We start from the raw sequence: 23,552 nt of genomic DNA on the forward strand, positions 1-23,552 counted from the left end.
CACATTTACGTTACCAGACTCCTAGTATACTGTTAAAAATATTTGAGACTCTGATAGATTCATGTTTTTTTCATAAGAGTATCGTATGGAAAAACAGTACAAACAATATTACATACAGTATACTGTACAGTTTTAATGATTTGGCCTATAGCTCCACACCGTGATCTCATTCAGCCTGATTTGGGTCTCATTATCATCAGGAATTGCCTAAAAATAATTTCAACAGTAATAAGTGAAAGTTTGTCTTTAACCAAGACAGTGTAAAAATTCAGTTTACAATAAAATTATTTACATATGAAAAGGTATTAGGGTTTAAGACTAATACACTGGACTCCTCCCCACCTCCAGTTTTACCCTATTTGTTTCATTGTGCTGATAGAATGGTGGATTTACAGTACATTATTTTAACTCTCATGTTGTGTTATTTTTTGGCTCACATTTATAATGTTCCGTGACCGTGATCATTTTATTTCATTATAAATCCACAATAATACATATATTATCACCTAATGTTGTATTAAATCTTTTTATCAACTTCTACTCTTGTGAACATTACATGAACTTGTATTTGCTGTGTACATCCTGCAGGCCTCATTTACCTAAGCTCATACCACTCATTAAATAAATATAAAAATATATTATACAGATATTATTTTAAGTATAACAAATACTTAGATGAAACATATTGTACTGTTTATCACATACTTTAAATCACAGTACTTGACTGAAATGTTTACAAAGTCACTTTTATGAAACAAGTTACATTCTGTGGCACAAAACTTTTGTGTTCCTGGTCAAAACTGACTAGTATGATTTATTTATTGAAAACAAAAACCCAAATGTACACAGGGAAAACTTACATATATAATGATTGACCATACCTGTATGAACATACTTACAATTTTAAAATAGCCCTGATGTCATGTAGTTATGGAGTCAGAAGTTGCTGACATTGCTGAGAGCAGTGTCATCTGATTTATTTAATCTCATCACACCATAACCATGGGGAAGATGAAGATTATGATGATGTGGATCATGAAAATTATGAAGATGAAAATGATGAAGAACAGCTGAGCCACAGTGACCAGGTGACAGGGACTGGACTGTTCTGAGGTGAATGATGTTGAGAAAGATGCCATCTGATATAAAAGACAGTCTGAGGCAATTGGTACTTTGTTTTCATGCATTTATTTTCATCCACCTTGCTAAGAGTACTAGGTGTTTATTTTGGAGTTTATTATTATAATGGTTACATATATCTTCTTAGTTTGCAATAATTTTATCACTCACTCACTCATCTTCTATACCGCTTTATCCTGTCTTTAGGGTCGCGGGGACCTGGAGCCTATCCCGGGAGACTTAGGGCACGAGGCAGGGTACACCCTGGAAAGGGTGCCAATCCATCGCAGGCCACACACACATACACACACATACGTGCAATTTGGGAATGTTAATTAACCTAACCTACATGTCTTTGGAATGTGGGAGGAAACCGGAGTACCCGGAGGAAACCCACCAAGCACGGGGAGAACATGCAAACTCCATGCACACAGAGATGGGAATCGAGCCTGGCCGGGAATCGAACCCAGACCCTGGAGGTGCAAGGCGACAGTGCTAACCACTACACCACCGTACTGCCTTATTTATCACATTTGCGAATAAATTTCTGGAGATGTGTGTTTTCTTATTATTGGCGATGATGAAAAGAGTTTAATTTAATGTACAAATTCCAACCTTGCCATTATCTACTGAACCAAGGGTTGTGCCAACCTTGTGATTATGTGCACTGATTTGGTTTTTCTCCAGTGTTAATGCACTGATGTGCTTTGAGATGACTCTTTTGATTAAATTCGCTTCCGCACTCTGAGCAGTGATACGGTTTCTCTCCCGTGTGAATGCGCTGGTGTTTCTGGAGGGTATGCTGCCTACTAAAGCTCTTCCCACACTCTGAGCAGTGATACGGCTTCTCTCCAGTGTGAATGCGGTGGTGATTGTAGAGACTTTCTGGTCGACTGAAGCTCTTCCCACACTCTAAGCATGGATACGGTTTTTCTCCAGTGTGAATGCGCTGATGTAAATTGAGGGCCTTCTGTTGACTAAAACTTTTTCCACACTGTAAACAGTGAAACGACTTCTCTCCGCTGTGAATGAGATGGTGTTGTTTAAGCGCACTTGCGTGAGTAAATCTTTTTCCACACTCTATGCAGAAAAACGGCTTCTCTCCATTGTGAATCCGCTGGTGTTCTTTCAAAGTGTACTGTTGACTGAAGCTCTTGCCACACAGTGAGCAGTAAAATGGCTTCTCTCCAGTGTGAATGCGCTGGTGTGCTTTAAGGTTACTTTTTTGAGTAAATTCTTTTCCGCACTGTGAGCAGTAATACGGCTTCTCTCCAGTGTGAATGCGCTTGTGTGCTTTGAGATTACTTTTTTGTGCAAATTTGCTTCCACACTGTGAGCAGTGATATAGTTTCTTTCTGGTGTGAATGCGCATGTGTTGCCGGAGATGATCCTTATTATGGAAGCTCTTTCCACACTGTGCGCAGTGATACGGTTTTTCTCCAGTGTGAATGCGTTGGTGTTGTTTCAGAGTGTACTGTCTACTGAAGCTCTTTCCACACTGCGAGCAGCAATACGGCTTCTCTCCTGTGTGAATCCGCTGGTGTTGCCAGAGATTATTCTGTTGACGGAAGCTCTTTTCACACTGTGTGCAGTGATACGTTTTTCCTCCTTGACGAATGCTTTGGTCATCCTGGAGATGATCAGACTGGGAAATACACCGGTGTGTTTGGAGCATGCTCTGGTTTCTAAAACTCTTTTCACAAACTGAGCAGCGGTGAACATTAACCTTTTGTTGGATACTGGATGCTCTTGTTTGCATAATGTTCTCTAGAGAAAAAATTTCAGTCACATGAAAAATGAAAAAAATAAAAAAACTGTTTAATGTGTCAGTTTGAAATAATATATATAACACCCAAATAAGTGTGATGGGAGATCTCTTAAACGCTAAGTTAAATCAATTTGTAAAAAAAAAAAACAAAAAAAAAAAAAACAATTAAGTAGATACAGAAGAACTCACGTTATGTTTAATAGTAAAAGTAAGAGCATTTTCACATGCACAATGCACAGAGAACTCTAGGGATGTTGGGATCTAGGGATGATCTAAACAGCTGTATAGCCTTAAGAAGTAGTGAGACTTATCAAAGTCCACACCTTAACCCCTTTGAGAATCTTCTTTAAAACATAATTTCCTGTCACATGGTCACTTTGGATACCATCAACAAAATTACTTCTTGAATGTTGTTTACACCTGACTGACATTTTAAGAAGTTGACTTGACTAAAATAGTTCCCCAAATTATTTATCATTCCAAAAACTTGTGCTTCATTACCTAATTTCATTACGATTTATTTATTTATATTATTATTATTATTATATAAAATATTATAACATTTCAGTGCACTGTAGACTAATGATTACAGAGCCCTGTTGCCTTGACATTGGTGAACATTCTGAAGCGATTCAGGCACTCCCCAGGCGTTAACATGGGCAACCATCGCCATTTAGTAGTAAGTTTGGTTGAGTAATCTGATTGGACGAGTCGCATTGGTATAACAGCATAGTCATGAGTGTGATATTCCTTAATTATCTTAGATGCATACTGTAAGTAATCTCTTTCTCATGAACAAAAACCAAATATACACTCAGAGCTATCCGAGGGAATTCGCCCTCACACACTGATACACATTTTGGTGGACTTTTATATTCTGTAATGTATTTATTTTTCTCATAAAAACACCTATTTCTGAATTTTCTCACAGCTCTCATATATTTTCTTTAATTCCACTTTCTGTTCCTGACTGCTGGATTCCTTAAAATACACAGTTGCGGTGCTGAATGTCAGAATTTTGTTGTGTTCTCTCTGAGTTAATGGTGGCATGTTCTTGTGAATATAAACAGTGAGACATAATGTTCATGTATGATTAAATTCAATGCAGATTTTAAGGTCACTGTTAATATTCAGTGATGTATTCTCCTCAGAACCTGTGCGTGTTCCTCATTAACGTGATTAAAAGTTCTAAATGCTTTTTAAAATATTTCACTTATTTAGAATATTATTTTGTTATATTAAATATTTAATACAATTTATAACACCAACAAACATTGTAGTCTTTACTTTCCTCCATATCCGTTCATTAGCATCAGTTGCTTTGCTACTACTTTCACATTCTTGGATTCGTGTTTTCAATCAGGCAGACTATCTTTTAGTTTTGTTCCATAAGATGCTCCTTTGTTAGTTTCTGTGAATTTAAGTAGGTTGTGTTTCTTTTACATATTTATATCATTAGGTAGAAAATATACTGTATGTGAAATTTACCTGAACCTCAGCAGCTGCACGAATCTGTTGTTCTGCTTCTTCTTCGGTGGTGTTTATTGGCGGTTGGCAAACCAACTTATAGGTGCATTACCGCCACCGCCTGGACCGGAGTGTGGACAGGACACATGCTTATAGGATTAACTTAATACGACATATGGGGGACAAAAAAAAAACTGTCTAAATTCTTTTACTTAATTTCGTTTTTTTTTTCTTCTTTTTAATAAACTTAATAATACTATTTTTTTCATTTCAAAGTTTGTTTAGCCAGAGCATCCCCCTTTTCATTTCCTACCACACCAACATGAGCAGGAACCCAAATTGAATTGATATACCTATAAGCTTTATATTATACAATTTATGGAATATTTCATTAATTATATTCATCCTAAAAGATGATCTGCCAGATTTTATGCTTTCCAGTGCTGAGTAACTTTCAGATGCAATAACTACGTTATTCATTCGCTTTTTTTCTGTCCACTGCAGGGCCATTAAAATTTCCAATAGTTCTGTTTCATAAACTGATAAATGATCTGAAACTCTTTTCCTAATGTAGGAATCATTCATTGGAATATGCACGGCTGCACCGGTATATCTTGTGTTTGGGTCTTTTGATCCATCCGTAAATAGAAATACTGACTCTTGGAAATGCCTCTCAATATAATTCCGCACTATATACCACACTGGATTGATTCTTTATTTTCTGTTGTATACTGAGGTTAACGGTTGGTAAGGGGAATAACCAGGGAGGGATGGAGGATATTGAGACTGTATTGCTGTACTTGATTTATTCCTATATTCCTCGCCTTTGCGTCACCTATCCACTCTTAAAATTTGTTACATTATGTTCACAACAGTCTGTCAATACACTTTTGACAGGATGTGAAACACTTTGTCCCTGGATATTAACCCAATATGCCAACATTAACTTCATTGGTCCTATACTTAAGGCATTCCTCCCATCTCCACCTGCATAGATGATACCGGCGATGATTTAAATGATCCACTGCAGAGTCTTAGAGCTTGTGCTTGCAGTACATCTAATTGCTTGAGGTTTGTTTCTGCTGCGGACATATAGGCAATGCATCCATAATCAAAGACAGATCTCATGAGTGCCCAGTATATACTCTGTAGGGATGCCCTACTAGCTCCCCACTCCCGTCCTGATAAACATCGAAGAATATTAATAATTTTTTTGCACTTGTCCTTGATTTTATCCAGATGAATTTTCCATGTAAGTTTTTCATCAAACCAAACTCCAAGAAACCTTATAATTTTAACGTGCTCCAGGGGATTCCCATATAATTTCAAAGAGAGGGGTATGCTTTTAAGCCACCTTAAGAAGCAAATGACATGCGTCTTTAATACAGATAATTTAAAACCCCATTTATTAGCCCACTTTTCAACTTCATCTATTGCATTTTGCATTTTTTTATGAACATATGATAAATTACGACCTCTAGTCCACAAAGCCCCATCATCTGTGAATAAAGATTATCCAATGTTATGTTCAACTTGTGAAAAGATGCCATTTATCATTATGTTGAATAATAATGGACTGCACACACTACCTTGTGGTATGCATTCTAGAGTATTCTTCACCTACTTTAACTTGTATTTTTCTGTCAAAAAAAAAATTCTGAACCCAGTTATATGCTCTACCACTAATTCCTAAAGACTTTAACTTGATTAAGAATCCTTCTTTCCAGAGCATATCATATGCCTTTTCTACATCAAAGAAGATAGCTACCACTACTTCTTTATTTGTCTGTGCTTTCCTAATGTCTGATTCTAGACATAATACAGAGTCCATTGTATTCCGGCCTTTACGGAATCCACTCTGATAAGGAGACGACAGATTTTTTACTTTCTAAAAAATATGTTATTCTTTCTGTGATTATTCTTCCCATTGTTTTACATAATTGAGAAGTAAGTGCAATAGGCCTATAACTACAAGGATCTGATGTTTTTTTTTTTTTTCAGGTTTAAGAGTAGGTACTATTATTGCTTGTTTCCATACTAAAGGGAGTTGACCAGTTTCCCATACTAGGTTAAATAATTTTAGTACTTTTTCCAGTGTATTATCTGTCATGTTTGCCAGCATTTTGTAACACACTCCATCTCTTCCTGGAGTGGTCTGTCGAGCAGTTTTAATTGCTCTTTTTAACTCAAACATGTTTATAGGCAAATCTAATAAACTATCTGACATCTCATCTTTCTTTACCAAATTAGGATAATTCATTAATGTGCTCCTCCTACACTGCTTTGCTTCTTCTGAAAGATTAACTGAGCTAGGAACTTTTTTAAATGTTTCTGCCAGAAGTTCGGCCTTATCTAAATTCGTGACAGCCATATTGTCTTTACCTATAATCACTGGTAACTCATAATTCCCTCTAATCCCCCTCCATTTTCCCAATCATATTCCATACATCTGACAGATGTACCGTTCTTTCAATACTATCACAGTACTGTTTCCAAAAAAATACGCTTTTGTGTTTTTATTGTTTTCCTTACTACTGCCTGGGCCCTTTTATACTGAATCAAAGCCTCCATAGAATGCTCCTTTTTAAGTTTCTTAAATGCTTTATTCCTTACTTTTACAGCTGCTTTACAATCATCATTCCACCAGGGTACATTCTTTACATGTCTTATTCCTGTTGTTTTAGGTATAATTTGTTCAGCCGACTGAATTATTTCATTACCTAACTTACTATTGAATATATTTATGTCTATCTGGTTTTCTTCTTGCAGAGTAATACATATTTTTTCATAAATTACTCGCAAAACTTCCCAATCTACCTTCTCCAACTTCCATCTAGGACTTCTTTTTTATTTTTCATTACATATTTTTGTACTAACCGTAGTCACTACCGGATAATGATCACTCCCTATTGGAGTATATTTGTTTACATTCCATGTAGTGATCCCTGCAATAACAGAAGAGACAAATGTGCAGTGTCTGTATATTGTATACTGTTATATCGTGTTCCCTCTCCATTATTAATACACACCAAGTGATTATCATCAATGAATTCCTCAATTATTTGTCCATTCACATCAGTATTATTACTTCCCCATAATGTATTATAGGAAATAAAATCAACAAACCACACTATTTTGTCATATAAAGAACCTACAACATCTTCTAAAATAACTTGACTTATTTTTTCACATGGATTATAATAATTAACAATATCTACCCTCCCTCTTTCAGTCCATATCTCAGTTATAATTGATCTGTTGTTGTTGTTGTTCTTTTTCTTCCCTAAGTGTATTAGTGGTCTTGTAATGCCCCCTACTGGACTAAAGTGTGGAGCAGAAGATTGAATGGATAGATGGATGGATCAATACTTTATTAATCCCAAAAGCAAATTGCATGAGGACAAAGATAAAAAAGGGGGTTTATCACTAAATTCTCTCTATTAACCTTTACATGGAGAATTTTTATTATCAAGCCAGTGTTCCGGGTCTGTTGGACCCGCTGCATTTATAAGTTTTAAAATAAACAATCAATTTTATGTTTACAGTAATAGATGTTTACTTCATCCTAATTACAAGCAATATACAATGAAACGTAATAAAACATGATCATCAATATGAGTGAAAAAAATGAACAGATTTACAAATTAAGCAACTGTTGATTTTGATTTAAATGAACTTAATTAGAAGTTTAACACTTCCAGGTCATCTTACAGAATACAAGCTGAACCATGCCACGTCTGAATCATGTTTTTTAAAGTGGATAATCCTGGAAATGATGTGGAAGTTTTCCAGGGACATTGTTGCATGGAAATGTTCTCTGCCACTTTCTGCATCCTACCAGGAGTCTGTGGATTCCCCCTTGGACCTGAAAACTCCAGCAAGGATAAGAACCCCAAAGTGGGCATGTCCATCTGGGTTTGGTCCAACTCCTTTCCCCTCGGTCCAATAAACACACCTTCCTTCTAAATTATTGCAATCCAGAATAATTTTCTGGATTGAATCTGGGACAAAAAGCTTAAAAGAAAACTCAATGTCCTGCAGATGAGTAACTGCTATCCCTGTTGGCCCTGGTTCCATTCTTATCATATTGGCAGCCAGGCAGGGTTTCTTATTTCATGGGCAAGAAGACATCCTTATCTTTTCACTTGCTAGCTGCTGATGGGCTTGTTCTGGTCCTGGAGCTGGCTGCTGATGGGCTAATTCTGCGATAAAGTGCGAGAGAATAGGGGCAAATAAAGATTGGTTGCCACAAGACAACAAGGGTAAAGTGTGCTAGAATGTAAGAGCAGACTGAATTTTGCAACAATGCTGTATGACAATGTTTGCAACCGTGTGCAGTATGACAGGGCCAAACACAAAATTCACTCTCTCATTTCTTTTGCATAGTTATATCATTAGGAAAAAAATATATGAAAATTTACCTGAACCTGAATCGAGCAGCTGCACAAATCTGTTGTTGATGGGTTCATCGCTTCATGGGCTTCCATTCTTACCCTGATGTTCCCATTGCTCTGGAATAAGCTCAATCACATGTCCTTTTTCCATCGCTGAACGTTGCAACGGTAGTCCCGAGGTCCCGTGCCTCGGCATCGCCCTCGAAACCTTGGAGACTTGTTCGTTGTTTAACCTTGACGGGTAGCCTTGTCCCCAGCTAGATTCACCTACCGAGCGCCCCCGAGCTGCGGGAGGTCGCTCGGCTCTTTTCGCCGTGATGTTCCGCCATTAGCGCGATTCCGCCGTTCCGCCATTTCCTTCAGAAAGGGAAGCTGGTGCCGCTAACCTTCGCGGAGCCGCGAAGTCTTTGGAGAAATGCGCGACGAGATAGCTCTTCCTGCTTATCGGGCTCGAACTCTGGATAGCACCGGCACGCGAGGCACCTTACGTCCATGGCGAACGCGCCCAGTGGCTCAAAAGTGCGCCGCTCGTGGACTGCTAGCTCCTCGCACGCTGCCTCTTTACGGTCACCCGCGCCAAATCGGAGGTGGAGCGACTCTTGTAGCTTTTACCGGCCTTATCGTTCTCCGGCCCGGAGGTCTTCCAGTGCCCGCAGTGCTTCGCCTTCTAGTGAGAGTGCTACTCTGAACGCGGTTTCCGCCGCGGACCAGCCCGCGAAGGCGGCGGCTAGCTCTACCTGCGCAAAGAATGCGTAGGGTTCGACGGCACTGTTGTAGAAGGTAAGGTGCAGCTGCAGCTTGCCTCACCGGCTGATGGCACACGGAGCTGTAGCTTGCTCCGGCCCTGGGACTCTCGATAAATCCGTTCCAGGATCCAGGAAACCAGGTTTGCTCGCGCTAGCCCCGTCAGGAAGATGCTCTTTCTCCTTCCTCAGTTGCTCTGCTATTCGGCGGCATGCTTGGATCTTTCGTAGGTCCTCGATAGTGCGCTCGAACTCGATAATCTCCATCCCACTTCTGACACCAATGTAGCGTTTTACCGCCAGAAGGATCTTGAAGAGATGAATTGGCTTGATTGCTTCCCAATGCAAATGGCTGGGAGTACTTTATTACTTCACAGCACAGTACACATACAGCATGGGAAACACATTCAATCCAAACCAGACCAATTCAGCCTTAGCATGAACTGGAGCACATTCAACAGGTCACACACGCTTAACAAACACAAACATGGCTGAAGCCACTAGCCCAACCAACCTTCGCCAACAGGGTGAACACACAGAAACCCCCCACAAGGCATGACGGTCGTCAGCCGCCGCCCCGCCCACGCCACAATATATTATCACCTAATGTTGTATTAAATCTTTTTATCAACTTCTACTCTTGTGAACATTACATGAACTTGTATTTGCTGTGTACGTCCTGCAGGCCTCATTTACCCAAGCTCATACCACTCATTAAATGAATAGTATAAAAATACATTATACAGATATTATTTTAAGTATAACAAATACTTAGATGAAACATATTGTACTGTACTGTTTATCTCACAGTACTTGACTGAAATGTTTACAAAGTCACTTGCTTAAAACAAGTTACATTCTGTGGCACAAAATAACAACTTTTGTGTTCCCGGTCAAAACTGACTAGTATGATTTATTTATTGAAAACAAAAGCCCAAATGTACACAGGGAAAACTTAACTATATTATATATATATATATATATATATATATATATAATGATTGACCCATACCTGTATAAACATACTTACAATTTTAAAATAGCCCTGATGTAATTTCTAGGACCACGCTCCCACCACACACACACACACACACACACACACACTTCCCCTGATTTTTATCAGCTGGTTTGCATGAGTACACTTGCGTGTTCCAGGCATAAGATGTCTTCACATCACATGCAGCCCATATCTTTTTATGATAAGGAACAGCTGAGCCACAGTGACCAGGTGACAGGGACTGGACTGTTTTAAGGTGAATGATGATGAGAAGGATGAAGAGCCACCTGATATAAAAGACAGTCTGGAGCAATTGGTACGTTGTTTTCTTGCATTTATTTTCATCCACCTTGCTAAGAGTACTTGGTGTTTATTTTGTAGTTTATTATTATAATAGTTACATATATTTTCTTAGTTTGTAATCATTTCATCATATTTGCACATTAATTTCTGGAGATATAAATGTGTTTTCTTATTATTGGCAATAATAAAAAGAGTTTAATTTAATGTAAAATTTTCAACCTTGCCATTATCTACTGAACCAAGGTTGTGCCAACGTGTGATTATGTGCACTGATTCAGTTTTTCTCCAGTGTGAATGCACTGATGTGCTTTGAGATGACTCTTTTGATTAAATTTGTTTCCGCACTCTGAGCAGTGATACGGTTTCTCTCCCGTGTGAATGCGCTGGTGTTTCTGGAGGGTATCCTGCCTACTGAAGCTCCTCACACACTGTGAGCAGTGATACGGTTTCTCTCCTGTGTGAATATTCTGGTGTTTGTGGAAATGAGTCAGTTGGGTGAAGCTCTTCCCACACTCTGAGCAGTGATACGGCTTCTCTCCAGTGTGAATGCGGTGGTGATTGTAGAGACTTTCTGGTCGACTGAAGCTCTTCCCACACTCTAAGCATGGATACGGTTTTTCTCCACTGTGAATGCGCTGATGTAAATTGAGAGCCTTCTGTTGACTAAAACTCTTTTCACACTGTAAACAGTGAAACGACTTTTCTCCACTGTGAATAAGATGGTGTTTTTTAAGCACATTTGCGTGAGTAAATCTTTTTCCACACTCTATGCAGACAAACGGCTTCTCTCCATTGTGAATCCGCTGGTGTTCTTTCAAAGTGCACAGTTGACTGAAGCTCTTTCCACACAGTGAGCAGTAAAATGGCTTCTCTCCAGTGTGAATGCGCTGATGTGCCTTAAGGTTACTTTTTTGAGTAAATTCTTTTCCGCACTGTGAGCAGTAATACGGCTTCTCTCCAGTGTGAATGCGCTTGTGTGCTTTGAGATTACTTTTTTGTGTAAATTTGCTTCCACACTGTGAGCAGTGATATGGTTTTTCTCCAGTGTGAATGTGCTGGTGTTGTTTCAGAGCGTAATGTCTTCTGAAGCTCTTTCCACACTGCGAGCAGCAATACGGCTTCTCTCCTGTGTGAATCCGCTGGTGTTGCCAGAGATTATTCTGTTGACGGAAGCTCTTTCCGCACTGTGCGCAGTGATACGTTTTTTCTCCTTGGCGAATGCTTTGGTCATCCTGGAGATGATCAGACTGGGAAATACACAGGTGTGTTTGGAGCATGCTCTGGTTCATAAAACTCTTTTCACAAACTGAGCAGCAGTAAACGTTAACCTTTTGTTGGATACTGGACCCTCTTGTTTGCATTATGTTCTCTGGAGAAAAAATATAAAGTTTAGTCACCTGAAAAAAAAAAAAAAAAAACACTGTTTAATGTGTCAGTTTGAAATTATATATATATATATAAAACGTCCCGGATAAGTGTAATGGGAGATCTCTTAAACGCTGGGTTAAATAAATGTAACAATTAAGAAAAAACAATCAAGTACAATGCACAGAGAACTCTAGGGATTGGGACTAAACAGCTGTGTAGCCTTAAGAAGTAGTGAGACTAATAGAGAAGTAGAGAGTCCAGACCTTAACCCCTTTGAGAATCTTTTTTAAAAATTAATTTCCTGTCACATGGTCACTTTGGATACCATCAACAAAATTACTTCTTGAATGTTGTTTACACCTGACTGACATTTTAAGAAGTTGACTTGACTAAAATAGTTCCCCAAATTATTTATCATTCCAAAAACTTGTGCTTCATTACTTAATTTCATTACATGATTTATTATTATTATTATTATTATTATATTAAATATTATAACATTTCAGTGCACTGTAGACTAATGATTACAGAGCCCTGTTGCCTTGACATTGGTAAACATTCTGAAGCGATTCAGTCACTCCCCAGGCATTAACATGGGCAACCATCGCCATTTGGTAGTAATTTGGTTGAGTAATCTGATTGGACGAGTCGCATTGGTATAACAGCATAGTCATGAGTGTGATATTCCTTAATTATCTTAGATGCATACTGTAAGTAATCTCTTTCTCATGAACAAAAACTAAACATACACACAGAGCTATCCGAGGGAATTCGCCCTCACACACTGATACACATTTTGGTGGACTTTTCTATTCTGTAATGTTTTTTTTTTTCATAAAACAACACCTATTTCTGAATTTTCTCACAGCTCTCATATATTTTCTTTAATTCCACTTTCTGTTCCTGCCGTTCACAGTTGCAGTGCTGAATGTTGGAAGAATTTTGTTGTGTTAGTCAAGAATCTAGATAGCAGGTGCACAGATAATTGACTCAAACTCTTGTTTACCAAGAAATTACATGTTTTATAGACAATTAACTCAGTCTTGCATGTGTGTTCAACCTATCTCTGTCAGTTCTCACAGACCAAGATGCTTTTACTTACACAGCAGAGGCAGATCTCCCAGAAACCTCATCTACCCTCCAGTACTGTATCATTGCCCTGCACTGGTGGTAGGTGGGCTCTGGAACTGCCAATCTGCTGTAAAGAAAGCAGATTTTATCTCTGCCCTAGCTACCCATTACTCTTTTGCCTTTCTGGCACTAACTGAGACCTGGATATCTCCTCAGAACTCAGCTACACCGGCTGCCCTATCCTCTGCCTATGTATTCTTTCACTCTCCACGAGAAACTGGTAGAGGTGGTGGTACGGGTCTCCTGTTGTCCAAGAGATGGTCCTTCTCGTCTATCCCCCTGTCTCATCTCAGTTTTTCATCATTTGAATTTCATGCAGTTAAGGTAACCTGTCCAATTAACCTCCACATCTTGGTTATTTACCGTCCTCCTGGCTCTCTAGAACACTTTCTAGATGAAATAGACATGCTTCTAGTATTTTTCCTTCTACTAACACTCCTCTCACTGTTCTAGGAGATTTCAACCTTCCATCGGAGAAACTCCAATCCTCTTTCCTTCTCCCTCTCCTTAACTCCTTCTCTTTAACTCTAAACAGCTGCCCTCCCACACACAAGGCAGGGAATTCTCTCAATCTCGTTTTTTGCCGCCCTTCCCCAGTCACAGATATCATTCCTCTTCATAAATCTGATCATTACCTGGTATCCTTCACCATAACTCTTCCTACTCTATGTAAACCTAACCATCAAAATGTCTCTCTTACCCGCAGAAACCTTCACTCTGTCTCCCCTTCCTCTCTGTACTCCTGCACCCTATCATCCCTCCCAGACCCAGACTCCTTCTCCTCTCTACCACTAGAGACTGCGACTGAAACTTTCCTTTCCTCTCTTTATTCATCCATAGATCTCTGGTTTCCACCCGGATCTCAGCATGTCTGGCAGACATCTCATCCTGGATGGCTGCTCATCAGCTGAAGCTCAATCCCAGTAAAACCGAACTGTTGTTTATCCCTTGTGACTCATCCTCATGTCAAGACCTTGTGATATCCCTGGACAACAACCAAATCACTCCTTCAGCCACCGCCCGCAATCTTGGGGTAACCATGGACAAAAATCTGTCATTTTCCCCACACATCGCTAACCTTACTCGCTCTTGTAGATTTCGTCTTTACAGTATCAGAAGAATTTGCCCATTTTTTTCTTCACAGGCTACTCAGGTGCTTGTTCAGTCCAGTTGTTATTTCAAGACTGGACTACTGCAACTCACTCCTGGCAGGCCTGCCTCTGTCCACGAATCGTCCTCTGCAACTCATCCAGAATGCAGCAGCACGTCTCGTTTTTAATCTTCCCAAGTTCTCCCACACCACCCCACTCCCCTGCTCCTTGCACTGGCTTCCTGTAGCTGCCCGCGTCAAATTCAAAACGCTGATGCTTGCCTACCAAGCTAAAAATGGCCCAGCACCCACTTACCTCTCTGCTCTAATCACACCACGCACTGCACCATGTTCCCTCCGATCCTCCAGCACTGCTCGTCTCATCCCACCCTCTCTCAGGGATCGAGAGCGGCATTCATCCAGGCTCTTTTCTGTTCTGGCACCTAGGTGGTGAAACGAACTTCTTCTAGATGCCCGTACAGCAGAGACTTTGACTATCTTTAAACGACGATGCATCTGTTTCTCCAGTACTTGGACTAACCCCCCCTCCCCCCCCAAAAAAAGAAACCTCTTCCCAGTTATGTTGGACTAATGGCACTTAGCTATTAACCTAGTTAACCCAGTGTAAGTATGTATCCAATGATGTAAACTTTAAAGCACTTTTTGTAAGTCGCTCTGGATAAGAGCATCTGCCAGGGGCCAGGGGTAGCTCAGTGGTTAAGGCATTGGACTATGGTTCGGAAGATCCCAGGTTCAAACCCCACAACCACAAAGTTGCCACTGTTAAGGCCCTTGAGCAAGGCCCTTAACCCCCAACTGCTCAGATGTATAATGAGATAAAAATGTAAATCGCTCTGGATAAGAGTGTCTGCTAAATGTAAAAATGTAATGTAAATCTGCTAAATGGTAATATTCTATTATGTAAATGACATTCTATTGGCCTCTGATCAGGGTTGTGTAACTATGCTTGTATTACTTGATCTCAGTGCAGCTTTTGACACCGTTGATCACGCTATTCTTCTTCACAGATTAGAAAATGTAATAGGAATTAAGGGTACAGCCCTCTCCTGGCTCAGATCCTATCTGACCCATTGTTATCAGTATGCAGACTTAAATGGTGATTATTCTGCATGTCCTCTAGTGGAGTTTGGCGTTCCGCAGGGTTCAGTTTTAGGTCCACTGCTTTTTTCCCTTTACATGCTTCCTCTGGGCAACATAATCCGTAAGCATGGTATTAGTTTTCATTGTTATGCTGACGATACACAGTTATATGTCTCAGCAAAACCTGATGAGAAAAAACAGCTTAATAAAGTTGAGCAATGTGTGCAGGACATAAGAAATTGGATGCTAATTAACTTCCTTCTGCTAAATCCGGATAAGACAGAAGTTCTAGTCATAGGACCTCATATAGCTAGGAGTAAAATTTTAGATCACACCGTAACTTTAGATGGCCTTTCTGTTCCATCAAATGCAACAGTGAAAGACCTTGGTGTGATCATTGATTCCAGCCTTCAGTTTGAAGCACATGTAGATAATATTACCAGGATAGCATTCTTTCACCTTAGAAATATTGCCAGGATAAGAAATTTATTGTCGCTAAACGATGCAGAAAAACTAGTTCATGCTTTTATCACCTCTAGGTTGGACTATTGTAATGCCTTACTGTCTGGTTGTTCAGCTAGATGCATAAATAAGCTTCAGCTAGTCCAGAATGCAGCAGCGAGAGTCCTCACTAGAACCAGAAGATATGAGCACATCACCCCTATCTTATCTTCACTCCATTGGCTCCCTGTGAAATTTCGCATTGATTTTAAAATACTGCTCTTGACATATAAAGCATTAAATGGTCTCGCGCCGCAGTACCTGAGCGAACTGCTAGTGTCTTACGATCCGCCACGCCTACTTCGATCAAAGGATGCAGGCTGCTTGTCAGTACCGCGTATTATGAAAAATACAGCTGGGGGCAGAGCTTTTTCTTACAAAGCCCCAAAATTATGAAATAGTCTTCCAAATAGTGTTCGGGACTCAGACACAGTCTCAGTGTTTAAGTCCAGGCTAAAAACCTATTTATTTAGCCAAGCATTTTTATAAATAGATTTGCCATAGGTAAAGGAGCAGATCTGGGGGACTCATGGACGTAGAGTATTAAGGTGAACTGGTATGTTTGGATGCTGTCTTCCTCACTCTCATTGATCACTCAGGTTTGCTGACGGTGAGGTGATTGTTTGCTTTACATGTCAGGAAGCCCTCATGTTTGTGTTTCCTTCTGGCTCTCCCTTTTAGTTATGCTGTCATAGTTAGTCCTGCCGGAGTCTCTGCTTGCACTCTACAGTTAATATACATTCACATTATACATTGTGTGACTGTGACCATTTCTAACTGCCATCTCTCCTCTTCTTCTCTCCCCCCCCCTCTTTCTCTTTCCTCTCTCCTCCTGTCTCCTCCTTTCACTCTTTCTCTCTCTCTGTCTGGCCTTGGTTCTGGCCTTGACGGATGTTGGCAACTGTTTCTCTGGGGACTTGACAGTTTGATAGTTCATGACTGGAACTTCTTACAAGTCTACCTGGGTCTTCAATAACTACCTGGACTCCATATTAACATTAATTAACATCAGCTATTATAGCTGAACTGCCTCCCACCCTACACACTGTATAAATGCAGATCATTTACTGCTTTCTGTTTCACCCAAATGAGGATGGGTTCCCTGTTGAGTCTGGTTCCTCTCAAGGTTTCTTCCTATTACCATCTCAGGGAGTTTTTCCTTGCCACTGTCGCCCTCGGCTTGCTCACCAGGGACAAACTGACCATTTTGATTCATACAAATTCACATTACATACAAACTTAAATAATTCTTTTGACTGTGTAAAGCTGCTTTGCGGCAATGAAAATTGCTAAAAGCGCTATACAAATAAAATTGAATTGATTTGAATATAAATAGTGAGACAAAATGTTCATGTATGATTAAATTCAATGCAGATTTTAAGGTTACTGTTAATATTCACATGTATTTTCCTCAGAACCTGTGCGTGTTCCTCATTAACGTGATTAAAAGTTCCAAATGCTTTTCAAAATATTTTACTTATTTAGAATATTATTTTGTTATATTAAATATTTACTACAATTTATAACACCAACAAACATTGTAGTCTTTACTTTTCTCCATATCCGTTCATTAGCATCAGTTGTTTTGCTACTACTTTCACATTCCTGGACCCGTGTTTTCAATCAGGCAAAAAAGAGTAAAGCATCAACAGATTCACAGCCTGCTCAATCTCGGCCTTCTTGAACATGTTTTCAGTCCATCTTTTAGTTTTGTTCCATAAGATGCTCCTTTGTTAGTTTCTGTGAATTTAACTAGGTTGTGTTTCTTTTACATATTTATATCATTAGGTAGAAATTATACTGTATGTAAATTTTACCTGAACCTCAGCAGCTGCACGAATCTGTTGTTCTTCTTCTTCTTTTTCTTCCCTAAGTGTATTAGTGGTCTAGTGTTGCCCTCTACTGGACTAAAGTGTGGAGCAGAAGATTGGAATGGATGGATGGATGGATCACTGTTCAGTATGACAGGGCCAAAACACAGAATTCACTCTCTCTCTCTCTCTCTCACACACACACACACTTTCAGCTGTCCCAGACAGAAGGAGGACAGAGTGAAGGTGCACAGGACCTATATTTTTCAAACTTTTATTAGCCCCAGGTCCAGTGGACCCAAACATTCTCTGTGTAATATAAATGTGTAGCGGGGTGTACAGTGTGTGGTTATTAAAAATGTTTTCACATTTTAAAACCAGGTGAACCATCATTGGCGAGAAAGAAAAGCGGTCGAAAAAAAAAACATTGAGCCTTTGTGAGCCGAACGACTGTAATGAGACATCACTTACAGTAAACACTTAGTGAAATTCCAACGCTTAGCATTTCAAGAACTCAAGGGACTAAACAGCTGTGAGAAGCAGTAAGAAAACCACTTATCAGTGAGACTAATCTTAAATCATGTTTCAATTTGCTAGGGACTGTGGAGCATTGGGAAAAGGTCATGTGGTCTGATGAGCCCAGATTTACCCTGTTATTGAGTGATGGACACATCAGGGTACGAAGAGAGGGAGGTGAGGCGATGCACCCATCATGTCTAGTGCCCACTATACAAGCCTCAGGAGGTAGTGTTATGATCTGGGGTTGCTTCAGTTGCTCAAGTCTCAGCTCAGCAACATTATGTTGCATTTGTTTGCTTTTAGGCACTAGCTGCTGTAATATTTCAATTTCTCTTTGGTTTTAAAGAATATAACTCCATAACTCAGTTACTCATAAGAGCAGTCCTATGAATAGAAATCATGATAACATTATTATGATTAGAGTGTCTTTAAAATCTGCATTGAATAATAAATATTCACATTTATTTTCCTCTTTAGTAATAATAATAATAATAATAATAATAATAAAAATAATAAGAAGAATGTATCAGAACTTATGCAAGTTCCTCGTTAAGGTGATTAAATGTTGAAAATGTTTTGTTTTTTTAAATGTGGCTTATTTAGAATATTAAACCTGCTTCCCCTTTACATGTTTAAACCTGACTTGAACCCGTGTTTTCAATTGCTCTTATTGAAAAAAAAAGACAAAAAATATCTTTATTAGTTTTTCATACTAATGCCAATGATTTCAAGGTAAAAGTTTGATGTTTATTCCTGTCCTTGGTACGAGATCAAAAAGGAAATCAGTCCACACAGACATACAAGAAGTAATCAGGCACTCATAGGTTTATAAAATAAATAAATAAAGCTAAATTTTCTGCCATTATGATGATTTAAAATTTTTCAGATTGTAATATTCCCCTCTTTAAGCAGACCTAGAAGAGACATTTTAAATAAATTCCTGATTTTTCAATGAGGCCAGATCAGTCTGAGGTTAGACTGCCACAGAGACAAACAGCTAGGAATCCTGAAATCCCCTTTTTCACTACAGATCATATTACAGAAAAGAGTAAATAATCAACAGCCTGCTCAATCTAGGCCTTCTTAAACAGTCCATCTTTTAGTTTTATTCCATAAGTTGTTTCTTTCTTGGTTTGTATGTCTCTAACTAGGTTGTGTTTCTTTTGCATATTTATATCATTAGGGAGAAAATATATGAAAATTTACCTGAACCTGAATCGAGCAGCTGCACGAATCTGTTGTTGTTCTTCTTCTTCTTTTTCCTCCCTAAGTGTATTAGTGGTCTAGTGTTGCTACCTACTGGACTAAAGTGTGGAGCAGAAGATTGAATGGATGGATGGATGGATAGATAGATACATTACCAGACTCCTAGTATACTGTTACAAATTATATTTGAGACACTAATAGATTCATGTTTTTTTTCATAAGAGTATCTTACGGGAAAACAGTACAAACACTATTACATACAGTATACAGTGGCCTATACAGTAGCTCCACACTGTCATCTCAGTCAGCCTGACTTGGGTCAGCCCGGTCACTTTGACAGTGATAATTTTATTTCATGATCAATCCACAATATTACATATATTATCAATATAAGTCTAATAACAAGTTACATTCTGTGGCACAAAATAACAACTTTTGTGTTCCCGGTCAAAACTGACTAGTATGATTTATTTATTAAAAACAAAGGACCCAATGTACACAGGGAAAACGTAACTATATTTTTGTGCTCCTGCATTTACTACATCATATACACTATAAGTTGAGCAATGACTTAATTGAATTCATTTTTTAACTACTTTGTGATCAACACACAAATCTATTCTGTCCATCTACCATGAGGTTCTATTGAATTAACTATCATGAAAATGTTATCATCCAGATAGCACTACTCTGTTTGATCTATGTTGGCAAAATTTGGTAACCTTTTGTCACTGCTCTGGTGACGGGCCAATGTAGGACCAATTCCAGTGCAGCAGGCTCTCTCAATGGTGTCATCACATCGGGAGCTTATATGAGGGTTGGTTACCAATCAAGTAGATACAGTAAATAACACTGAAAGAACTATTTATCTAACTCAGTGGATACCGCCGTTGGCCTAACATTGGTCCAACAATCCCAGATAGAATTACTCTGTTGGCTTGGCAAACTTTTGGTACTTTTGTCAGTGCACTGACATCAGGCCAACTTGGCTGAGCCATCATTAGCACATGTACTGCTTTAGCCAGTATAGCAGGCTCTCCAAATAATGCCATCACATCAGGAGATTTTATGAGGGTGGCTTTATAATCTAGTACATAAATACTAGATATATCTAACCCAGTAGATACCGCCGTTGGTCCAAGAATGTCACCTGTGTTGCTCCCATTCTCCTCAATAGGCGGCAATACTTTACTGGATGACCAAAGTTTTAAGTGTTTGTGTGCATATCAGGAAGTATCACCACTTTCCACATTTAAAAAATGGGTACAAGGACATGCACAATCAGCTAAATAATGTGTAAGAAAATTCAATGCATCGACAGAATGAGACAAAAAACAACTTGCCTGTAGAAGGTCGGTAGTAATAGAGTCAGAAGTTGCTGACATTGCTGAGAGCAGTGGCATCTGATTGATTTAATCTGATCACACCATAATCATGGGGAAGATGAAGATTATAAAGAAGATGAAAATGATAAGGGACAGCTGAGTCACAGTGACCAGGTGACAGGGACTGGACTGTTTTAAGGTGAATGATGATGAGAAGGATGAAGAGCCACCTGATATAAAAGACAGTCTGGAGCAATTGGTACTTTATTTTCATGCATTTATTTTCATCCACCTTGCTAAGAGTACTAGGTGTTTATTTTGTAGTTTATTATCATAATGGTTACAAACTAAGAAAATATATGTAATTATTTTATAACATTTGCAAATTAATTTCTGAATATATAAATGTGTTTTCTTATTATTGGCAATAATAAAAAGAGTTTAATTTAATTTACAATTTCCAACCTTGCCATTATCTACTGAACCAAGGTTGTGCCAACCTTGTGATTATGTGCACTGATTCAGTTTTTCTCTTGTGTGAATGCGCTGATGTGCTTTGAGATGACTCTTTTGATTAAATTTGTTTCCGCACTCTGAGCAGTGATACGGTTTCTCTCCCGTGTGAATGCGCTGGTGTTTCTGGAGGGTATCCTGCCTACTGAAGCTCCTCACACACTGTGAGCAGTGATACGGTTTCTCTCCTGTGTGAATATTCTGGTGTTTGTGGAAATGAGTCAGTTGGGTGAAGCTCTTCCCACACTCTGAGCAGTGATATGGCTTCTCTCCAGTGTGAATGCGGTGGTGATTGTAGAGACTTTCTGGTCGACTGAAGCTCTTCCCACACTCTAAGCATGGATACGGTTTTTCTCCAGTGTGAATGCGCTGATGTAAATTGAGAGCCTTCTGTTGACTAAAACTCTTTCCACACTGTAAACAGTGAAACGACTTCTCTCCGCTGTGAATGAGATGGTGTTGTTTAAGCGCACTTGCGTGACTAAATCTTTTTCCACACTCTATGCAGACAAACGGCTTCTCTCCATTGTGAATCCGCTGGTGTTCTTTCAAAGTGTACTGTTGACTGAAGCTCTTTCCACACTGTGAGCAGTAAAATGGCTTCTCTCCAGTGTGAATGCGCTGGTGTGCTTTAAGGTTACTTTTTTGAGTAAATTCTTTTCCGCACTGTGAGCAGTAATACGGCTTCTCTCCAGTGTGAATGCGCTTGTGTGCTTTGAGATTACTTTTTTGTGTAAATTTGCTTCCACACTGTGAGCAGTGATATAGTTTCTCTCTGGTGTGAATGCGCATGTGTTGCCGGAGATAATCCTTATTATGGAAGCTCTTTCCACACTGTAAACAGTGATACGGTTTTTCTCCAGTGTGAATGCGCTGGTGTTGTTTCAGAGTGTACCGTCTACTGAAGCTCTTTCCACACTGCGAGCAGCAATACGGCTTCTCTCCTGTGTGAATCCGCTGGTGTTGCCAGAGATTATTCTGTTGACGGAAGCTCTTTCCACACTGTGTGCAGTAATACGTTTTTTCTCCATGGCGAATGCTTTGGTCATCCTGGAGATGATCAGACTGGGAAATACACAGGTGTGTTTGGAGCATGCTCTGGTTCATAAAACTCTCTTCACAAACTGAGCAGCAGTGAATGTTAACCTTTTGTTGGATACTGGACTCTCTTGTTAGCATTATGTTCTCTGGAGAAAAAATATAAAGTTCAGTCACATAAAAAAAAAAAAAAAAACACTGTTTAATGTGTTAGTTTGAAATAATATATACTATATAAATTCTCATTAATGCAATTATCCAATGATCCAATCACATGGCAGTTGCTTCAATGCATTTAGGGGTGTGGTCCTGGTCAAGACAATCTCCTGAACTCCAAACTGAATGTCAGAATAGGAAAGAAAGGTGATTTAAGCAATTTTGAGCGTGGCATGGTTGTTGGTGCCAGACGGGCCGGTCTGAGTATTTCACAATCTGCTCAGTTACTGGGATTTTTACGCACAACCATTTCTAGGGTTTACAAAAAATGGTGTGAAAAGGGAAAAACATCCAGTATGTGGCAGTCCTGTGGGCGAAATTGCCTTGTTGATACTAGAGGTCAGAGGAGAATGGGCCGACTGATTCAAGCTGATAGAAGAACAACTTTGACTGAAATAACCACTCGTTAAAACCAAGGTATGCAGCAAAGCATTTGTGAAGCCACAACACGCACAACCTTGAGGCGGGTGGGCTACAACAGCAGAAGACCCCACCGGGTACCACTCATCTCCACTACAAATGGGAAAAAGAGGCTACAATTTGCACGAGATCACCAAAATTGGACAGTTGAAGACTGGAAAAATGTTGCCTGGTCTGATGAGTCTCGATTTCTGTTGAGATATTCAAATGGTAGAGTCAGAATTAGGCGTAAACAAAATGAGAACATGGATCCATCATGCCTTGTTACCACTGTGCAGGCTGGTGGTGGTGGTGTAATGGTGTGGGGGATGTTTTCTTGGCACACTTTAGGCTTCTTAATGCCAATTAGGCATCGTTTAAATGCCACAGGCTACCTGAGCATCGTAAAGGATTATTAGGAACACCATACTAATACGGTGTTCGACCCCCCTTTGCCTTCAGAACTGCCTTAATTCTACATGGCATTGATTTAACAAGGTGCTGAAAGCATTCTTTAGAAATGTTGGCCCATATTGAGAGGAT

General features: G+C 39.4%; 1 protein-coding gene across 1 annotated transcript; it reads right to left on the reverse strand.

The window, feature by feature from the left end:
- Positions 1-1,172: 1,172 nt before the first annotated feature.
- On the reverse strand, positions 1,173-22,539 carry LOC128536486 (zinc finger protein 585A-like). Its single transcript, XM_053510623.1, has 4 exons — positions 21,355-22,539; positions 17,800-17,851; positions 11,096-12,188; positions 1,173-2,661 (listed from the first exon to the last, which is right to left on the reverse strand). Exons 1-4 carry the CDS (start codon positions 22,533-22,535, stop codon positions 1,778-1,780), a joined length of 3,210 nt encoding a protein of 1,069 aa, XP_053366598.1. The 5' UTR covers positions 22,536-22,539; the 3' UTR covers positions 1,173-1,777.
- Positions 22,540-23,552: the final 1,013 nt, after the last annotated feature.

Source organism: Clarias gariepinus, chromosome 1 (assembly GCF_024256425.1).
Source record: "Clarias gariepinus isolate MV-2021 ecotype Netherlands chromosome 1, CGAR_prim_01v2, whole genome shotgun sequence".
Classification (NCBI taxonomy): domain Eukaryota; kingdom Metazoa; phylum Chordata; class Actinopteri; order Siluriformes; family Clariidae; genus Clarias; species Clarias gariepinus.